General features: G+C 38.1%; 1 protein-coding gene across 2 annotated transcripts in view; it reads left to right on the top strand.

The window, feature by feature from the left end:
• RHOBTB3 (Rho related BTB domain containing 3) overlaps positions 1–16796 on the top strand; it is a 56276-nt gene that overhangs the window by 29070 nt on the left and 10410 nt on the right. For both annotated transcript variants that reach the window (XM_036925734.2, XM_036925733.2), the window contains exons 7-10: positions 6712–6824; positions 8346–8466; positions 13092–13265; positions 14984–15150. In XM_036925734.2, coding sequence (XP_036781629.2) covers positions 6712–6824; positions 8346–8466; positions 13092–13265; positions 14984–15150 — 575 coding nt within the window. The remainder of the gene's footprint in view (positions 1–6711; positions 6825–8345; positions 8467–13091; positions 13266–14983; positions 15151–16796) is intronic.

The raw sequence follows: 16796 nt of genomic DNA, 5'->3' as shown, positions 1-16796 counted from the left end.
GAAGACTATACATGAAATAGTATTTGTTTTATGTATGGGAATTCATCCATGCTTTCTGTCTTCCTTACAAGTTAGTTGCTTTTAAATCTACTTGTAAAACCAATAATTTCTTTTGCTACTGAGCAGGTGTGTTATTTCATTTTTTTAAATACCCAAAATGTCCAATTACAGATATTTATTGTCCAGTTTAACTTTGAAGAACTGAAATTTTCTAAGTGTATATGAAAATCATTGTGCATTGTGAAACCTAGCTATTTATTCACTTTTCCATTTGACTCAGGTTTGGGAGGGAATTGAGATCATTTAGCAGGGTCATTGCATTAGGTTTAGGAACTGGTAATAGTATCTGAAGTTAATTTAAGCTGAGGTCTCATCAGCTTTGACTATGACTACTTTAGACTTTACTTTCTTTTCTTACTGTGCCCTTATCTTTTTTTTTTAATTAAAGTATCCTTGATATACAATTTTATGTTGTTTCAAAGTGTTTCAAGTTACCCATATTATTAAATCCTTGTTATTATCAACGTAGAAAGATGTTAGATAATCATTGACTATATTGTCCATGCTGTACTACCATCCCTGTGACCAATTTATTTTGTGATGGTGAATTATTGTACCCTTTTATTCCCCTATCTGCCTTAACCCCTTCCCCTTGGTTACCATTAGTCCTTTCTCAGTGTCTATGAATCTACTGCTATTTTGTTCCTTCTGTTTTGCTTGCCCTTATCTTTTTAATATTCAGCTTATCATTTATTTTTCTTCTTGTCCTTTTAAAACCTCAGTAACAGCTATATATTCTATTACAAGTTTTATCTGAGTTATTTTAGCAAATGAATTGAAGGCACCACATTTAAGTGTCGCATATAAGAATGGAAAAGAATGGATGTAAAATGAGTTTTAAAGTAAGAAACTAAATGTAAATGTTCTGAGAACTTCTCTCTTCTTTAATTTTCTTTTTCCACTTGGAATCACGTGCTGATGAAGAATTAGGTTGAGGTTACTCCTTCTCTGGAATTTGTTTGGAGAAAATACATTTTTAGATTTTTAGACTTAAGAATTGGGGCCAGATAAGAAGTTTATAAAGGTAGGCAAATTAAAAAATATGTAATTTCATATAGGTAAGAAAGTTTGGGGTTGCCTTCAGTTGAAATAATTGATGTTAAAAATAGATTTTACTTTTTTAATTTGGATTGTGATTATGTAATTTTGTGAGTTTAAATAAAAATGGTTTTGAAAAGCATAGTTCCAGGATGCAGATTTAGATGGATTGAAAAAACATATTGGAGTGGAGTGGTGCTAGATCTTAAATCCATTATTTAGTGGATATTGGCTTAGAAATGGCTTAAACAGCCACCTCTACAGAGCACATCACCACAGTGCCTGCACTATGGCAGGTTCCTTGTGCTGCCTGAATGAGTGAGCAGACTCTAGTGGCTATGAATCATCATATGAATAAACAAACTAAATATGTTATTTAGTACTACAGATTTTTATGTTTAGAGTCTTGCAGTTTATAATTTAAGATTAATTTTGAAAAACCAAAATGTTTACATGATAAAAGAAAAGTCTCTTTAATGGTATATTTAGAAAACTATGAAGCAAGTGTTTGGCTTTTCAATGAATTTACTGTTGAAAGTATGAATTATTCAGCAAGTTTCCCACAATATCCATTGAGTACTTTCAAAGGCACATGAGCACTTTGAAGTTAGTCATATATCCTCTCTCCTATGATAGCAGTAAAATAGCTAGATGTATCTCCAGTGATGGACCTGCTTGTCTTTCTCCTCAGGAGAGATTTTTTTAATTGCAAAATTAATACATGAAGATGGAAAAAGAGGGGAAAAAGAGAAGTTCTCCTTATCCCCCAGCTCCCTTTCTTAGAGTCAGTTAATTATCATTAGTGTTTCATGTGTTGTAATGCTGTTTGAAATAAATATATTGGGAAATTTGCATTAAGGAAAACATAATCTTTGGTAACTGCTCTTTTCTGGGAACCACAGGTAGTTTGCTCTGGCTAGAACATAGGCTGGGAGGTAATGGCTGGTAGGAAATGAGGCTGGCAAGGCCAGTTCCTAGAAGCTGTTGTAAAATTTTAAGTGTGCTCAGATTGGGTATTAGAAAGCTCATCTCTCTGGTCATGGTGGGAGGGTGCACTAGAGCAGGCATGACTGGAGTCCAATAAGGAGGGCCCATTACTCTGGAGCTCAACCTCAGAAAGGCCAGTATTCTGACAAAAGGTGGTTGGGGTGGTAGCTTGTCCATCATTTGGACCAGTGCTTTTCAAACCTTTACGTGAATACAGGTCAGCTGGGGATCTTGTTAATGCTTAAGTTCTCCTTCAGTAGGCCGTGGATGGGCCAGGAGATCTGCCTTTCTGACAGTCTCCCAAGTGATTCTGATGCTCTGGATCACAAGCAGCTACCACTCTTAAAGGACTGGGTGTCAGCCACAGCCCAGGGACAAGGACCTTGATTTCAGCCCAGGGGCCCGAGAGAGGAACCCACCAGTCTTGGGGCACAAAGTCAAAGTGGGGTCAGCTGCAAGACTGACTGATGTGAGCTCTTCCAAAATGTCAGTGCTCTGTTGTAGCCCTAGCCTGAAGTTGGGGAAAGTGGATGCTTAGTGATTGGGTAGAAACTAAGTGAGCCTGGGAATAGGGAATGGAGAGCAGAGGGGCACTATGGCAAGGGGGACTTGCTTTGCTACAAGCCCTTGATCAGTTCAGAGCACAGGCTTCCTAATCCGACACTGAGCTGTTGCATTTCTGCTCTGATCTCTCCTTGTATGTCATGGTCCAGATAAGAGGTGGTGTCAGATATGAGCAGTGCCATATGCCATTGACCTGGGCTGCAGAAACACCCTAATGCTGGTTGAGGAGAAGGGAAAGTAAAGGCTTCAGAAGGTACCTATAAATTATTCATTAGGTAGTTACAGAGTATAACATCAGAATCAAGCAAAAGTTACATAATAGCAGCTTTAAAAAATATTAAAGCTGCATTTGCACAGTAAAGACAATTTTGAAAAATTGTGAAAATTTAAGAGAAAAAACCCAGATTCCTACTCTCAAATGTTTAAACATTTATTGGTGTTTTATTTTATCCTCTAGTCTTTATGAATAAGTTAGCGTTTATAAAAAAATTTTTTATCAAATCAAAAATTTTAAATCTACAATTTTTTCTCATTACATTCATTAAAGAGAAGAGCCTTATGGGTTTTTTGGTTTGTTTTTCTTGTTGTTGAACATTTAAAAACTTTTGAGCTGAGCTCAAGTTTTAAGACCCAGTTATGCAATGGTTTCCCCACAGAAACCCTGGCCTGCCTGTGGCTTATTAGGGAACCTTTGAGGACAGAAGCTGTTTGTACTTGTGTCAGCTGGCTTAGTAATGCAGAGAGGTAGAAGTCCATGACTTGGCATTCTTAGGAATATTTGCCCTGAACAAACATGGGCTGAAAAACCATACTAAATCTATCTCCTGTTTTTTTTTTTAAAATGAACCAAATTACAAAGAATACCTTACTTTAAAAAAATTAACATACCTCTTATAATCTTTAGGAATTTGAAATTTTGTATATATTGTGTCACCATGGACATGTGGGTTCTTTCTATAGGAAGGGCCTGATAATCTGATCAACACATTATACCTGTATATAAGCCTTCGGTTTATTTCCCTATTCGATTTCTGAGTAAATGGACACAGTAAAAGTATGTCTGTTTTTGTATGTTAGTTTTCTGTTGGATAACAGCTAACTGCATAATGTGTAAGTACTTAATGACTAACACTGAAGGAGTAGTATTGTGAAGAGTGAGGCCAGCAGTTTCCTGGTCTTCATGGAGTAATCCTTAAATGTCATATAATTGTGACATTCTTACAATACTTAATACAGTTTTATGCTTGCGAATTCCTGACTCACATGATCTTAGATGGTTAGAAACTGAAATATTTGTAAGAACCTCAAGAATTTTGCTTTGAGCTCCTCTCACCACAGATGGCCCTTAGAATTTCACATCATTTATTGAAATGCCGCCAGAGTAAATGAACATGTGGAAATGAGCTTTCATCTTGAATTTGCATAGTATTCTCCAGCTCTTGGAATTATTCTGTGACATGCTGTTTTCTGTACTGCATAAAAACACAGCTTAGTGTGCATGAGTATACCATGCTCTCTAAGACTCTAAGAAAATAAATGCTCTGAGAAGTTAACTAAAGAAAATTCCAGTTAGTTATGCAAGAAGAATAAATTCTAGAGATCTACTGTACAGTGTCATGTCTGTTGACAATACTGTATTACACTTAAAATTCTGTTAAAAGGATAGAATGGCTTGTTAAATGTTCTTACCATGATTTAAAAAAAAAAAGAAAGAAAATCCTAGTCTAAGGGTTATTGCTCTATTAGGACCTAAAAGTGTCAAAGATGACATTTATAATTATGAAAACAGCCAGTCATTAGCATACCCTTATGAACTAGTCTTACTTTCATTTTAAGTTAGTGAATCTTTCTGAGTCTGTTCTCAAACAGATGAGTAGCCTGGAGAGATTTACCTGCTATTAATTCCATGGGTTTAGTCTTATTTCTTGTTTTCCTTCAGATAAACTTCTGAATGGAGATATTATGTAGGTGTTCTTTGCTTAATGTATTTTTACTTTTGAGAGACAGTATCTGTGCTTTCCTTTAGCTTTCCTTCGGCATGCATGAGTGTAGATCATCAAAAATACTTACACCTATTTGCCGCATACCACTCATCCTGGGTGTTGATACCAGATGAATATCTGAAGGAAGAGCAGTGAGCCTCAGCACTCAGGACACATTAGACTTAACTGGGAGACTTTTAAAATTGATGTGTAGGCTCCAGCCTCCAAAACTCTAATTTAATTGGTTTGGGAATGAGACCTCAACCAATGGTATTTTATGAAAGATGTTCAGGTAAATGTAATGCACAGTAGTTGAGAATCCCTGGCATGGAGTAAATATTCTTGATCTGGGGTTCATTGGCTTCTAAAGGCTCTACTGCACCTGCTATTTTTATATAGGCTTTAATATCTATGTGTGTATGTAAAAGTTTTTGGAGAGATGATCCAAGGAATTTATCATTATAAAAAGTGTGTGTGCCCTTAAAGTTAAAACTCATTAGTGCAGGAACATGAAAACAAAAACATAGATTTCAAGACTGCATACCTTTGGGAATTTGAGGAAGAAGGAGAGCTAACAGTGAAGTCAGAAAAAGAGCCATCAAAGGAAGGAGAAAGCTGTGGTGTGCTGGAGCTGGCAGGCATTAGCTTGTGAGTGCCTATTGTGTGTATCTCTTCCCAATTCTGTGACACCATATTGGTAGCTTGAATCTGGCTGGGCATTTACACCACAGAGATAGGAAACGCCTCAAATCAGGGGTCTTCTTGCCTCTTGCTCTCTCCTCAGGGTATACTGTAGTCCTCATGAGGGCCAGATGAGAAGATTAAAGATACCAAGAGTGTCCAGCACTGCAGGGCTTTGCTGAAATGAGGTCTGAGGTTCCCTGGACTACCAGTCTGACTCTTCAGAGTAGCTTTGGCTCTAGTTGCTACAGGCTGGCTACAATGGCCCGATCTCATTGATTCTATAAAAGGTTATTTTGTGCCATTCCCCATTGTCCATGGGCAAAGTTCTGTATACATTAGGGAAACAGAAAAAACACATTGAGAGCAGATGGGAAAGGATTTTGAGTTAGCCAGAGAGGTGAAGAGCCTTGCTTAAAGTCGCACTAGTAATGAAGGCCAGAGATAGAGCCAGAACCTGGGCCTTCCAATTATGCTCGCCCGTACTACACCTTTTTGAATTACATTTTTAGGAATCAGACCTTTAGATAAGCCGTGGGATGGGTGGAGGTAGTCTCATGTGATGATCAGAACTGTACCTTTGGAAACTTGTCAGCATTGAGTAATGGGATAGATTCAGTGGGGATTCAAATGGCGTTAGGGAGCAGGGAGGCTGGATAGGATGCTGCTTCAGGCCGAGTGAGAGGAGTTCTTGGGGAAAAGGCAAATTTTTGCTGTCCATGGAATAGGAGTTTTGTAACACTCAGAGGAAAAGCGGTTGACAGAGTGTGCGACAGAAGTAAAGTAAGCCTAGGAAGAAATATCTCAGAAGTGGGTTGGGGTGAAGACAATGGGATGAGAGACTAGGTAGGGTGATTTTGCTCCAGTGCCGCGGTCATGCGGCTCATCAGGAAATTATCCAGCTCCCTTCTTTCGTTGGTTCTATAGAGTTGGCTGTCGAACATCTTATCTAACGCTGACAATGCACAAGACCTTCTGAATGTGTTCTGTTCCTACTGCCTGTTCCTCTACCTGATTAACATTTTAAGTTAATACTTTAAAACAGAGAGAGTCGCTGTTTGCCATGAGTAGTGTGATTTAATCCAATCGTGGAAAAGACCACATCTGCCTTCTTACCCACGACAACTAAGTAATTTGCGTGCTGGGTCACTTGTGATGGCAACTCACATTCTAGCCATTGCAGGGATTACTTGCTGACCTCCTATTATAGAGAGGTGGTGGCTGTCCAGGGGGAAGACTTCAGGTTTTGAGAAATAATTTAGGGGGAAGAGCATGTTTTAGTATAAATATAAAGATTTTTATTTGGTAGAGAAAATACTAAAAGTGAAGGAACACTGATATCTGTAAGAGGTTTATTTTTCTTCCTGTTTTAACAGAAAAACCCACATATTATTTACAGGTGCTTTTCAGTGGGAAGAATTGGAAGAAGATATCAGGAAGAAGTTGAAAGATTCTGGGGATGTTTCAAGTGTAATTGAGAAAGTTAAATGCATTTTAAAGACACCAGGAAAGGTAAATTAATTTTTTGTAAGATAGTTTACTTTGACTTTCTCTAAATTATAACAGATATACTACAATGAATATAATATTGGGTCATAAGAAAAGTCAACAATACATGTTTTTCTAAGTCTTGTTTTGCTATTTAAATATTTTAAACACAAACACTATTATTACTCTCTCAGATTTTAGTTCATGTAAGAATTAAAGTACATGTGAGTCACGTCTTTAAAATTTTGTGAATGCTACCCTCTGAAACATTTCCTTGGAGGTCCAGGAATATGCAGCCCGTGTGAAGAATGAAGGCTGTTGAATTTGTCCAGTTACAGTTAAATTGTTGGAGAGGATGCTTTCTGATTCCTCAAAATTTAAGTCCAAATAGTTCTCATGATCTTGGAATGTACTCTGTAGGATCAGGATTTGTATGATCCTGTTTTGTTTCTCTGGATTGCTCATGGATATCATTCTGAAGTGTTTCATTCTTCCTTGGGAGGAAGGATTTACTTTTCCTTTCTCCAAACACTTTTAACTTCCCACCATAGTAGATTAATCGAGAGGGGAAATAGGTACCATTTATCCTTATTGCTAAAGTTGCATGCTTGATTATCTCAAAGGGATAAAGCTTTCCGTATTCCCTAGCTAACCAAGCAGAGGTCAGAGTTCTGACCCAGCCAGAGTTCTGAGATTCTTCAAGGGAAATGGGTGTAGAGTGAAGGAAGAGGTGGGGGCTGGTCCTCGACTTCTGGGGTTGGAACAATGAGTGTCTGAAGGATTACAGAAAGGATAAATAAAGCACGAAATCCCAAATGGGGAGGAGAGGAGGGTGGAAACCAGGAGGTGGGACAGAGGAACTGGTGCTGGAGGCCTCCAGCTGGAGTCAGCAGATGTGAGGACAGACAGTGTGGTCATGGGAGAGGTTCTCTGGCACTCCAGATCAGAGATCCTGGCAACCTTTCATAGATTCCAGCAATCCCAGCTGTGGGCAGCAAAGATATTTAGGATTAAAAGATTGCAGATTAAGGCAGAGATGAACCAGTTCATCCCACTCAGGTTCTTTAATATTGATCTAGTAAGCAGGAGGACATGATCTGATAGTGGAAAAATATGTATTTTTCCTTAATTACAAAATTACCTAATTTTAAATTACAAAATTAGTGAACAAACAAGCAGGTTGTATATGCAAATTTATTTTGCTAGGCATTCGTACAAGGTTGGGCTACTACTGTCTGTTTCTCAGACAACATAGACCCTCAGGGATTCGGGGCCCCACAACTTCTCAGCCTAGAGTTGAGTTTTCACACAGACGATTCATTCACTGCTGTGAATGCTGTGGAGTGGAGTGCTGCTCATTAGCAGGTGCAGATGTAATTCTCAAGGGTGAGTTCTCATGAGAGCTATGATCAGAGATGCCGTAAAGTAGGTATCATTATTTCTTTAGACATTTAATACAGCTTTCCAAATTCTCTAGCCATCCCATACATGTTATCAAAGCCTATTGTACAACATTTCCCCTTGTATTTTTGTTTTTCCTTATAGATTAATTGCCTGAGGAATTGCAAAACCTATCAAGCCAGAAAACCTCTATGGTTTTATAGCACTTCCCTCAAATTTTTCCTTAATAAACCAATGCTTGCTGATGTTGTCTTCGAAATACAAGGTATGGTTTAATTTTTACAAAGTTCATTATTTATTTTTGTTTCTTATTTTATTACTTAACTTTTTATTTCAGCTTTTAACATTTTGAGTGAAAGAGTGATTGTTTTCTATTGCAGGATGTAGATTAGCATGAAATGAAGTACTTTATTAAAATAAGAAATTCATATTTCTGTAGTTTTTCTTCCCCTTACTGTAATGCTTCATTAACTTCTAGGGGCCAGCCAGGGATGGAGTGATTTGTAATACAGTGAAAATATTTTTCTTCATGTATGTTTTTGTTCATGTATTTTCTTAAGATCCTAGTTTTCAGATCATCTGAAACTAACCCCTTTCATGTATGCTACGTCTGGTATATTTTGTTCAGTTCTCTTCCTTTTTGTTTGAGCAAAAGGAACTAACTATGGGTTGAGGGTCATGCTTACATCAGGCATCCATAGATACCATTACATTTATTAGCTCACAGCACTCTGAGAATTATTACCAGAGCAACTGAGAGCTGCTTTGTATCTCTATAGGAGGGTAATGATACCTAATTTTAATGAAAATGAGTTGTTTTAATGCCTGTTATTGATTATTTGCTTGGATAATTTTGTCACTTTAGTAGATTAAAAGCATAATCTTAAAAATGAACTGTTAGATACGTTCAACTGTGCAAGCAGGCTAGAAGGAGTTGTTTTTAAATGAATTAAGTACAATTTCAGGTGGGCTATTACTAAAAGGAAGATACAATTCTCATTTTATGATAGAAATTTATGGCAGCTAACAGTCATTTCTTTTTAAAATTTTTCCCCAGAAAGATTTATTTTAACTTTGGCTACTTGCCAAGACAAAAAAAGTGAATTGGAAACTTCCCACAGTGCCTCCTGATAAGCTAACTGTCAGCACTGCCTGCAGTGTGAGCATGGGACACTGAAAATGGTACAGTAAGAGTGATCTTGAAATACATAAAAAATGATTCGGAAAAAAAAGTTAACAAGAGACAAAATTTGCTTACAATTTGTATTGGAGTCATTAGCACCTGCTTATAATATGCACTGGAGGCACTGGCACCAAACACTTTTAGTGTAACCTACTGAAAAGATTTTCAAAGGGAATGTGCAATACAGGAAAATACATTAATATTAAGACAAAAGAAATAAGCAGTGATGTGGAGAATCCTTTCTCCTCATAATTTCTTGCTTTTCTTCTGTGATTCCACCCAGCCAACCCTTTTGCAGGCACCTGCTCCTGCCCCCACCATGCTCCATGCAGAGGCTGGGTCTGAAAGGCTAGTTGTATGCCTGTGCTGAAGCTGAGCAGCAATCACTGTGGTACTCTTTGCAGCCTCCCCAGCTCAAAAACCAAGGCCTCGCAGGGAGTTGGGAGCAGAGAGAAGCAGGAATGGCTGGAAGCAGGGGATAGCAACTGTTTCTCTGCCATCAGCTGGAGGAGAGACAAGCCTAGCTTCTGAATTGCGTGGAGAGGAGAGCTCCAGTGTGTACAAGGCAGCAGTATTGTCTCCTCTTGAGGAGGGCTGAGCCTGTGCTCTGGAGCCCTAGCTCCAGCCTTGGCTCTACATGCCAACTGGTGTGTGTCCTTGGGCAAGTCACTTAACATGTCTGGCAGTAAGTCTTCTTACTGTAGAAAGTGAACCATATAAAGTCTAGAAGGTCCTTTTTCGTGTCAAGGTTGATAAGATGATAGTGACAGTCACCAGAAAGACTTGGTTGGGAATCTTGCTTGGATACATATTTACTATGTAGTTGGCCATGTTACTTTCCATGTCTTATCCTTTGTTTCCTTGCCTGTAAAATGAGGATATTAATCTCTCCCTGGTGGAGTGGTCACAGGGATTGAGATGGTGCATGTAAAGGTGTGTACAGAGGTCTGACTGGTAACCTGCACTCCCCTTCCCCTGCAATGGCAACCAACATTGGTAGATGACTGCATTTTTTTCCTACTAAATCCAGGGCCCCAGCAAATCCTTTTGAAATGTCTCAAGCCATCTCCAACAACTGGATGGAGTTGACACGGGTCATAAAGCCTACTGACCCTCTCTGTAATAGGTAGTTGCTATATATATTTTTTACTACCACCCCAATTTGTTTTTTGGGTGTGTATCTTTTTCCATTAAATAAATGTTTTTAAAAAGCTACTGTATCAGTTCTAAAACTAGTCTTGGTAAACATTTAGACCTGATACAGAAAGGTTTGAGCTTCCTTTTGATACTTGAATATGTATCTCATGAAAAATACTTCTACAAAATTAGTTTGTCATTCTTTACTTTATATAAAACATACTCTAAATCGCTCTTGAACTAGGCAAGTTCCTGTTTTCAGAATAAAAAGAAAAACCTCTAAAAATTTCATTTTTGAAACTTGCAGAGCAGTGTGAAGAAGGTAGAATTTTATTTTAGTATAAAGTAAAACTAAAGATCTTCCATATTCTGTGCAAAACTGCTAGAAAACTTGGGCTTTTAAACTTTATTTCTCTTTCTCTTCCTTAAAAAGTTTCTTTAAATTGTAACAGCAAATAAATACTACTAAGGAAAGGTGCTTTAGGCTTTGACATTTTCAAAGAACATGTTTATCTTTCAACCAGAAAGTTGATTTCTTTTTCCCCTCCTTTAATTCTTCAGCTATATCCTATAAAACACTGGATTATGTTCATCCAGTATATTTTATACATTTATACAGCATATACAGAAATGCTTACAAATGAGACTATACTGAGGTATTGCATTACAGAATCACAGTAGACTAATTTGTAACACCAAAACAGTAGTTGGAAAAGGTGAGAAACAGAAGTTGTGGTTTTCTGAAGAGGTATAATGGTTTTCTTAAATTCCAAGCTTGCCAAGGGCTTGAAAATGCTGTAGGGTATGAGTGTTACTGTTTTGTAACTCTGTTGTGACTATATTATCAGTGGAAAATTTCTTTTAAAATTCTATGGTTACTTATCAAATTCCTTCCCCATCTACTATCTGCTTGGTTTTTTGGCCAATCTTAATTCCCTTCGCTTAATCCAAATGATGAATTACCTAGTTTGTTTAAGCCATGCTTCTAAAATTTTTTTTCATGGTGTCCTATTTAAGATTTTAAAACCTTAAAATTACAAGTCAAATTGCATTACCTGTTTGAATTCTTTGTTAGTTGCTGTATATAATTACAGCCGTGTGCTTTAATCAGGTAAACCAGTTGTCCCCTTTGATGAATGCATTATATTGAGGGCAGTTGGCCTAAAGGCAAAGCTGCAGGGAGGGGCAAGCGCTCTCCCGAGAGGTGAGGATGCCTGCTCTCAAGTATGTGTGTGATGACCTGGTAGGAGTGCCCACCTTGGCACCTTCTCCCTGTGGAGGTGCACTTGTGCAAATCACAGTGCCATGCACTGGGCTCAGGCTGGCAATGTTGGCCATTGCTTGTGGATCCGGAGGGATTATTGACTCTGGAGAAAATCACTGGGTTTAAGATGGGACTTTTTTTTTTCTGTACCAAAGGTGTGTGACTTGGATTTAAAGAGGGTGAAGAATCCGATCATTTTAAATATTTTGAGAATATATTCCCCTGAGAAGTATGAGAGCTTAGGGATGCATGGGTGAAGACCCATGGTTTGGCTCATAAGAATTATTTCCTGGAAGGGAAGAACTTTGTTCCACTGGCTGTGGTGTCTTCTAATAAACTAAAAGCTTGACTGCCCCAAGGCCTTTCTTCTCTGGTATCATCAATACTGAATGCAGCGATTGCCACATGGTGGGTGCTCTGCAGTGATCTATTGAACTTATGTAGACTGAACTGATGTAGGCTGGCTGTGGATTCTTGGTTTCCTAGCATGTGGGAGTGGTAAGAGCTGCTTCTCCACTCATAAGCCCTTGGGCCCCATGTGTCCCATCTGGCACTGCCTTGGTGGGGTGGCACAGTGGCTGGAGGGCTTAGCAAGCTTTCCCGTGTCAGTTCAGTTTAATGAGCTTCAGTGAGGGATAGGGGCCACCTTAAAGTGGCTCTGGCTCTCCCAGAAGCAGGCGCTGTTCATTTAGGAAAGAGGCTGTATGTATGGTAGTGTGCTGTTAAGAGGTAGTATGCTGGGGAGACATCTGGGGACTAAGTTATTCCCTTCCAAAATTTCCATAAGTTCTGAAATGCTCCTCTTGGCTCCACGAGAGATTCCCTTGCCATTGCTACAGTGGTATGCGGACTGCTTAGGCCTAGGCTGGTTTGCTTCCGAGAGTGTCCTATTTCTGTTAAGGGGAAGCCTGGTCAGGACTGTTGTGGAAGTTTGTCCAAGAAGGGTAATGGCAGTGTTTGCTTGGGAGGCACAAGGGCAGGGGTGGGTAGTGGTATTTCAAGCCAGTTGGAAAGGATAGATGTTTCACTGTAAAAACCTGAAGCAGAATGTTTCATTTCAGTGTTCGTACCTTCAGGAAATATAAACTAAGTAACTAATTGCCTGAGCTGCAAATTTGTTTCAACAGTATTTTTCAATTAAAAAACTAAAAAGTCTCTGGATTGATGCTGTTTATCAACATGAAATTTGCTTTTTGACAGCTAAGCTGTGCATAGTGCAGTCCTGCTCTGTTAGAAGGAGAATTGCTAGAATAATAGCTCTGCACGTTTACCTTCCTTAGCTTTGTTTCCCTTTTGAACCGTGTAGGTACGACAGTGCCAGCCCACAGGGCCATCCTGGTGGCCCGTTGTGAAGTGATGGCTGCCATGTTTAATGGGAATTACATGGAAGCAAAGAGTGTTCTGATTCCAGTTTATGGTGTTTCCAAAGAGACCTTCCTGTCATTCTTAGAATACCTGTACACAGACTCCTGTTGCCCAGGTGAGCAGTATGTTAGATAATATCTCAACAATTTTTATTTCCTTGCCACCTATTTTGTCTGAAAGTTTTTCTTAAGATGTTTAGAATGGCCAGTGGGCTGTAAGATTTATTTCCTTATTCACTGACCTAGAACAATCTTTGACTAGGAACCAGCTGTGTATGACAATTACAGGTTAGAGCAGATCTTGCCAATTTCCTCTAGCTGAAACACCTTGGAGAAAGTACAAAATCCTTTCAAAAGGCCTAGAACCTTGGGGTGTAGGCTTGGAAACCTCCTTTAATTAGTCTTCATCCTTTGGCCACCAGATGGCACTCACAAAAAACACAGTTAGAATAAGTCCCTGGTGGTTTTGTTCAGATGCCTGAGACCTTGATTACAGAACCTGGCCAGGTGCCCCTAGCAAACACAAAAAGAAAACACACATTTCAGACCCTACCTCTCTTCAGATTTACTGCTTTAAGTTTTAGATTTATAAAATTTCCAGTGTTTGTTATTGAAATCTCCTAAGTTTAAACAAGTCATGAGTGAAAGGTTTTAGAAATTCCAAAAGAGAAAATTCCTTTTAAATTGAATGAATTCTGATTTTGCAGCTAGCTATCGAGTATTCTGGTACCTTACAGTTGTTACTGTCAGTGTTAAAGACTGCCTTATCAATTTTGTGTAGTAAAAATAAAAGCATTGATTCTCATCAGAAGGTGTATTCTTCTTTATTATTTCAATACTGGCAAATTTGTATATTAAATACAAATTTTGACTAGATTTGAAATGATAAGAAAATTTGGGTTCTCAATCATCTTTCTACTAGAGTAATTGAAACTTCGAATTTTAGGTTTTATCTTGATAGTTAGAAAAAAAGCCCCTAAGAGAAATAACTATAGGACAAAGCACTTAAAAAATTGGTGGAAGTGCGGAAGGAAAATGAGTCAAAATGAACTATCAAAAAGTTTATCCAGATAATGGAATATTGCCTTGGGAAAATCACAGAAAGAAGTGTAATCTGTTCATTATGTTAAATATTTATCATACACAGTGTTCTTGGTTCCTAGCTACAAAAAATGTAAGAAATTTAGGGAGGGATAAAAAAGAGAATCATGTGAGAAATCAAACATATAGGGAAGTGTTAACAACTACCTGGGTGATCGCCAGGGAAGCGGGAAATGGGGAGTTGATTGCTTAAGCATTAAATTTCAATCTTTGAAGAAGAAACAAGTCCTGGAGATGGATGGTGGTGATTTTTGCACAACAGTGTGAATGTACGTAATGCCACTAAGCTCTACACTTAAAAATGGTTTATGGTGTATTTTATATTATGTTTATTTTACCACAATAAAAAGAAAACCAACAAACCTGGAGACTAAAACCAGGAGAAGAAAACTTGCAAGGATTTAGTTTAGCTCACAGAAAGAATTACACGATAGCCCTGGAATTGATTTTTAAGGGAATTGTAGGCTCTCCTTCTGTGAATTAAAATGCATGCATATACACACACACACATGGAACAGATTCGCTTCTGAGTATGAAGGCTTAAGTTAGTACTTTTTAAAATGGAGCTGTAGTTTAGAATGCTGACTCATTCCTTCAAGGCTTCTTCCAGGCATTTTCATCTACATTGGATGATATAGTCAGAATTTTTAAAAAATGTCTGTTGTTGTTTTGTTTTAGGTCAGAAAAGAAATGGTTTTATTGTCCGTTCTCTCTTATTTCCCTTTTGCACCAGCCGGCATTTTCCAGGCTATGTGTCTCCTGATCTGTGCTGAGATGTACCAGGTGTCCCGACTGCAGCACATCTGTGAACTGTTCATCATTACACAGCTGCAGAGCATGCCAAGCAGGGAGCTGGCATCCATGAACCTTGATATAGTTGACCTGCTCAAAAAAGCCAAGGTAAATGGCCCTATGTATCTGGTGGTTTTATTTTTTGAACATCTTATAAAAATTATACCACTTTTTAAACTTGTCTTAGTTTGGAATTTTGGCTTAAATGAGGTTAAAAGTGCCCTCACAGTATCTATGGCTAGATAATTTTGAAGCGTAGAGTTTTTGAGCAGTCCCTTTCTAAGGAGGTAGAATTTGCTGAAAGAGAGTTTTTCAGCTGAATGGTGGCATGCTTTAGAGTCATTTGAGTGTGGTGCTGTATTGTGTCCTATAGGCATTGCAGGAAATGGAATGTACATTGAATTTCTCTGAATGATCACATCTTAGAGTTCCTAAAAGAAAAATGACAGAAGTGGTCCATACATACTAATAGAGATGGAGATGGTTAGGCTGAACTCACTTGTTATGCATTCATTCATTCACTTTGTGAACATGTCTTGAAGTTCCAGTTGTTTGTGGGAGGCATTATTAGCATACTTCACTAATCTTTGCAGAATGCCTTCATATCTCATGATATCAGAATATATTCAGTAAAAACAAGTAAAAACATTTGTGTTGAGGATAACTGCAGTACACCATATCTTCTGCCCTCTTCTGAGCTCAGGGCCTTTTGGTTTTTCAGAATTTTATTGCTACACATTCTAGAGAACAGACAGAGTTTGCACAGTAAAACTGATTGTGAGTAACTGCAGTTATAAAGATCCTACAGTACGAATCTGACAGAGGACTGGGCCAGGTCAGTACACAATCTAGGTCAGCTTTCTTAAAATCTACTTCTGGAACTCTCAGATGTTCTTTGTCTCAGTTGAAAATCTTCCCTCTCCTCATTCCACTCTCTTTTATTCCTGAGAGAAGGAGATTTATCCAGATGGTCATCTGATAATCCTACCCTTAGTTATCCTACCACTCCATCTCCTCCCCTCAGACAGTTTTAAGGCTGGCTTTCAGCAGTCATGGGACACAATAATTTGTACTGAATTTCAGTAAGCTGAACCTTCTTTTAGGTGCTTTTCACAGGAATATGTTTGATCATTACAGACTATCAGGATTTGTAAAATATTATCTGGCACACAACAGATTGGCTATCCTTATCAACTTTTACATCCAGTACATCCAGAACTAGAAATATATGGCTTCGTCTTCATCCAGGTTGCTAAAGTGGAGCCATATAATGGGGCAAAAGATGGACTCTGTGACTCTAAAAGCTTGCTTCAGGCTGAGATGAATTCTTTAAGTAACATGTTTATTTCTGGGCATAGAAGAATTTGTTTAAAACATTAGGTCTTCTCTTACTGTCTCATTAACTATTTTGGAGCTCATTTCTCTCATAATCAAGTCTTAGGATTGCATGTATTTAGTATTAGGGATAAAAACTGAGTTACTCTGATCTCTCTTTGTAATATATTTACATTGAGCTTGGGGTAAATAGCTATCCTCTAGATTTAGTTTAAAAAATCTTTTTTTATGTATAATTTTCATACTGTTCTAAGTCTTTCATACTTTAAAACAACAGACACAAAGTTCTCTTTCCTTATCTTGTAGTTTTGTTTTAAAATAATTTCATGCACAAGCATGATGTATGGTGGCCTTGATTTCTTTAGGTGCTGCTGCCTGTACACACACGTGTGTTTTGTCTTCGGTGTCATATATGATAG

The sequence above is a fragment of the Manis pentadactyla genome, chromosome 2 (assembly GCF_030020395.1).
Source record: "Manis pentadactyla isolate mManPen7 chromosome 2, mManPen7.hap1, whole genome shotgun sequence".
NCBI lineage: Eukaryota > Metazoa > Chordata > Mammalia > Pholidota > Manidae > Manis > Manis pentadactyla.
The sequence above is the reverse complement of the archived record's forward strand: the minus strand, read 5'-3'. Positions and strand labels throughout refer to the sequence as shown.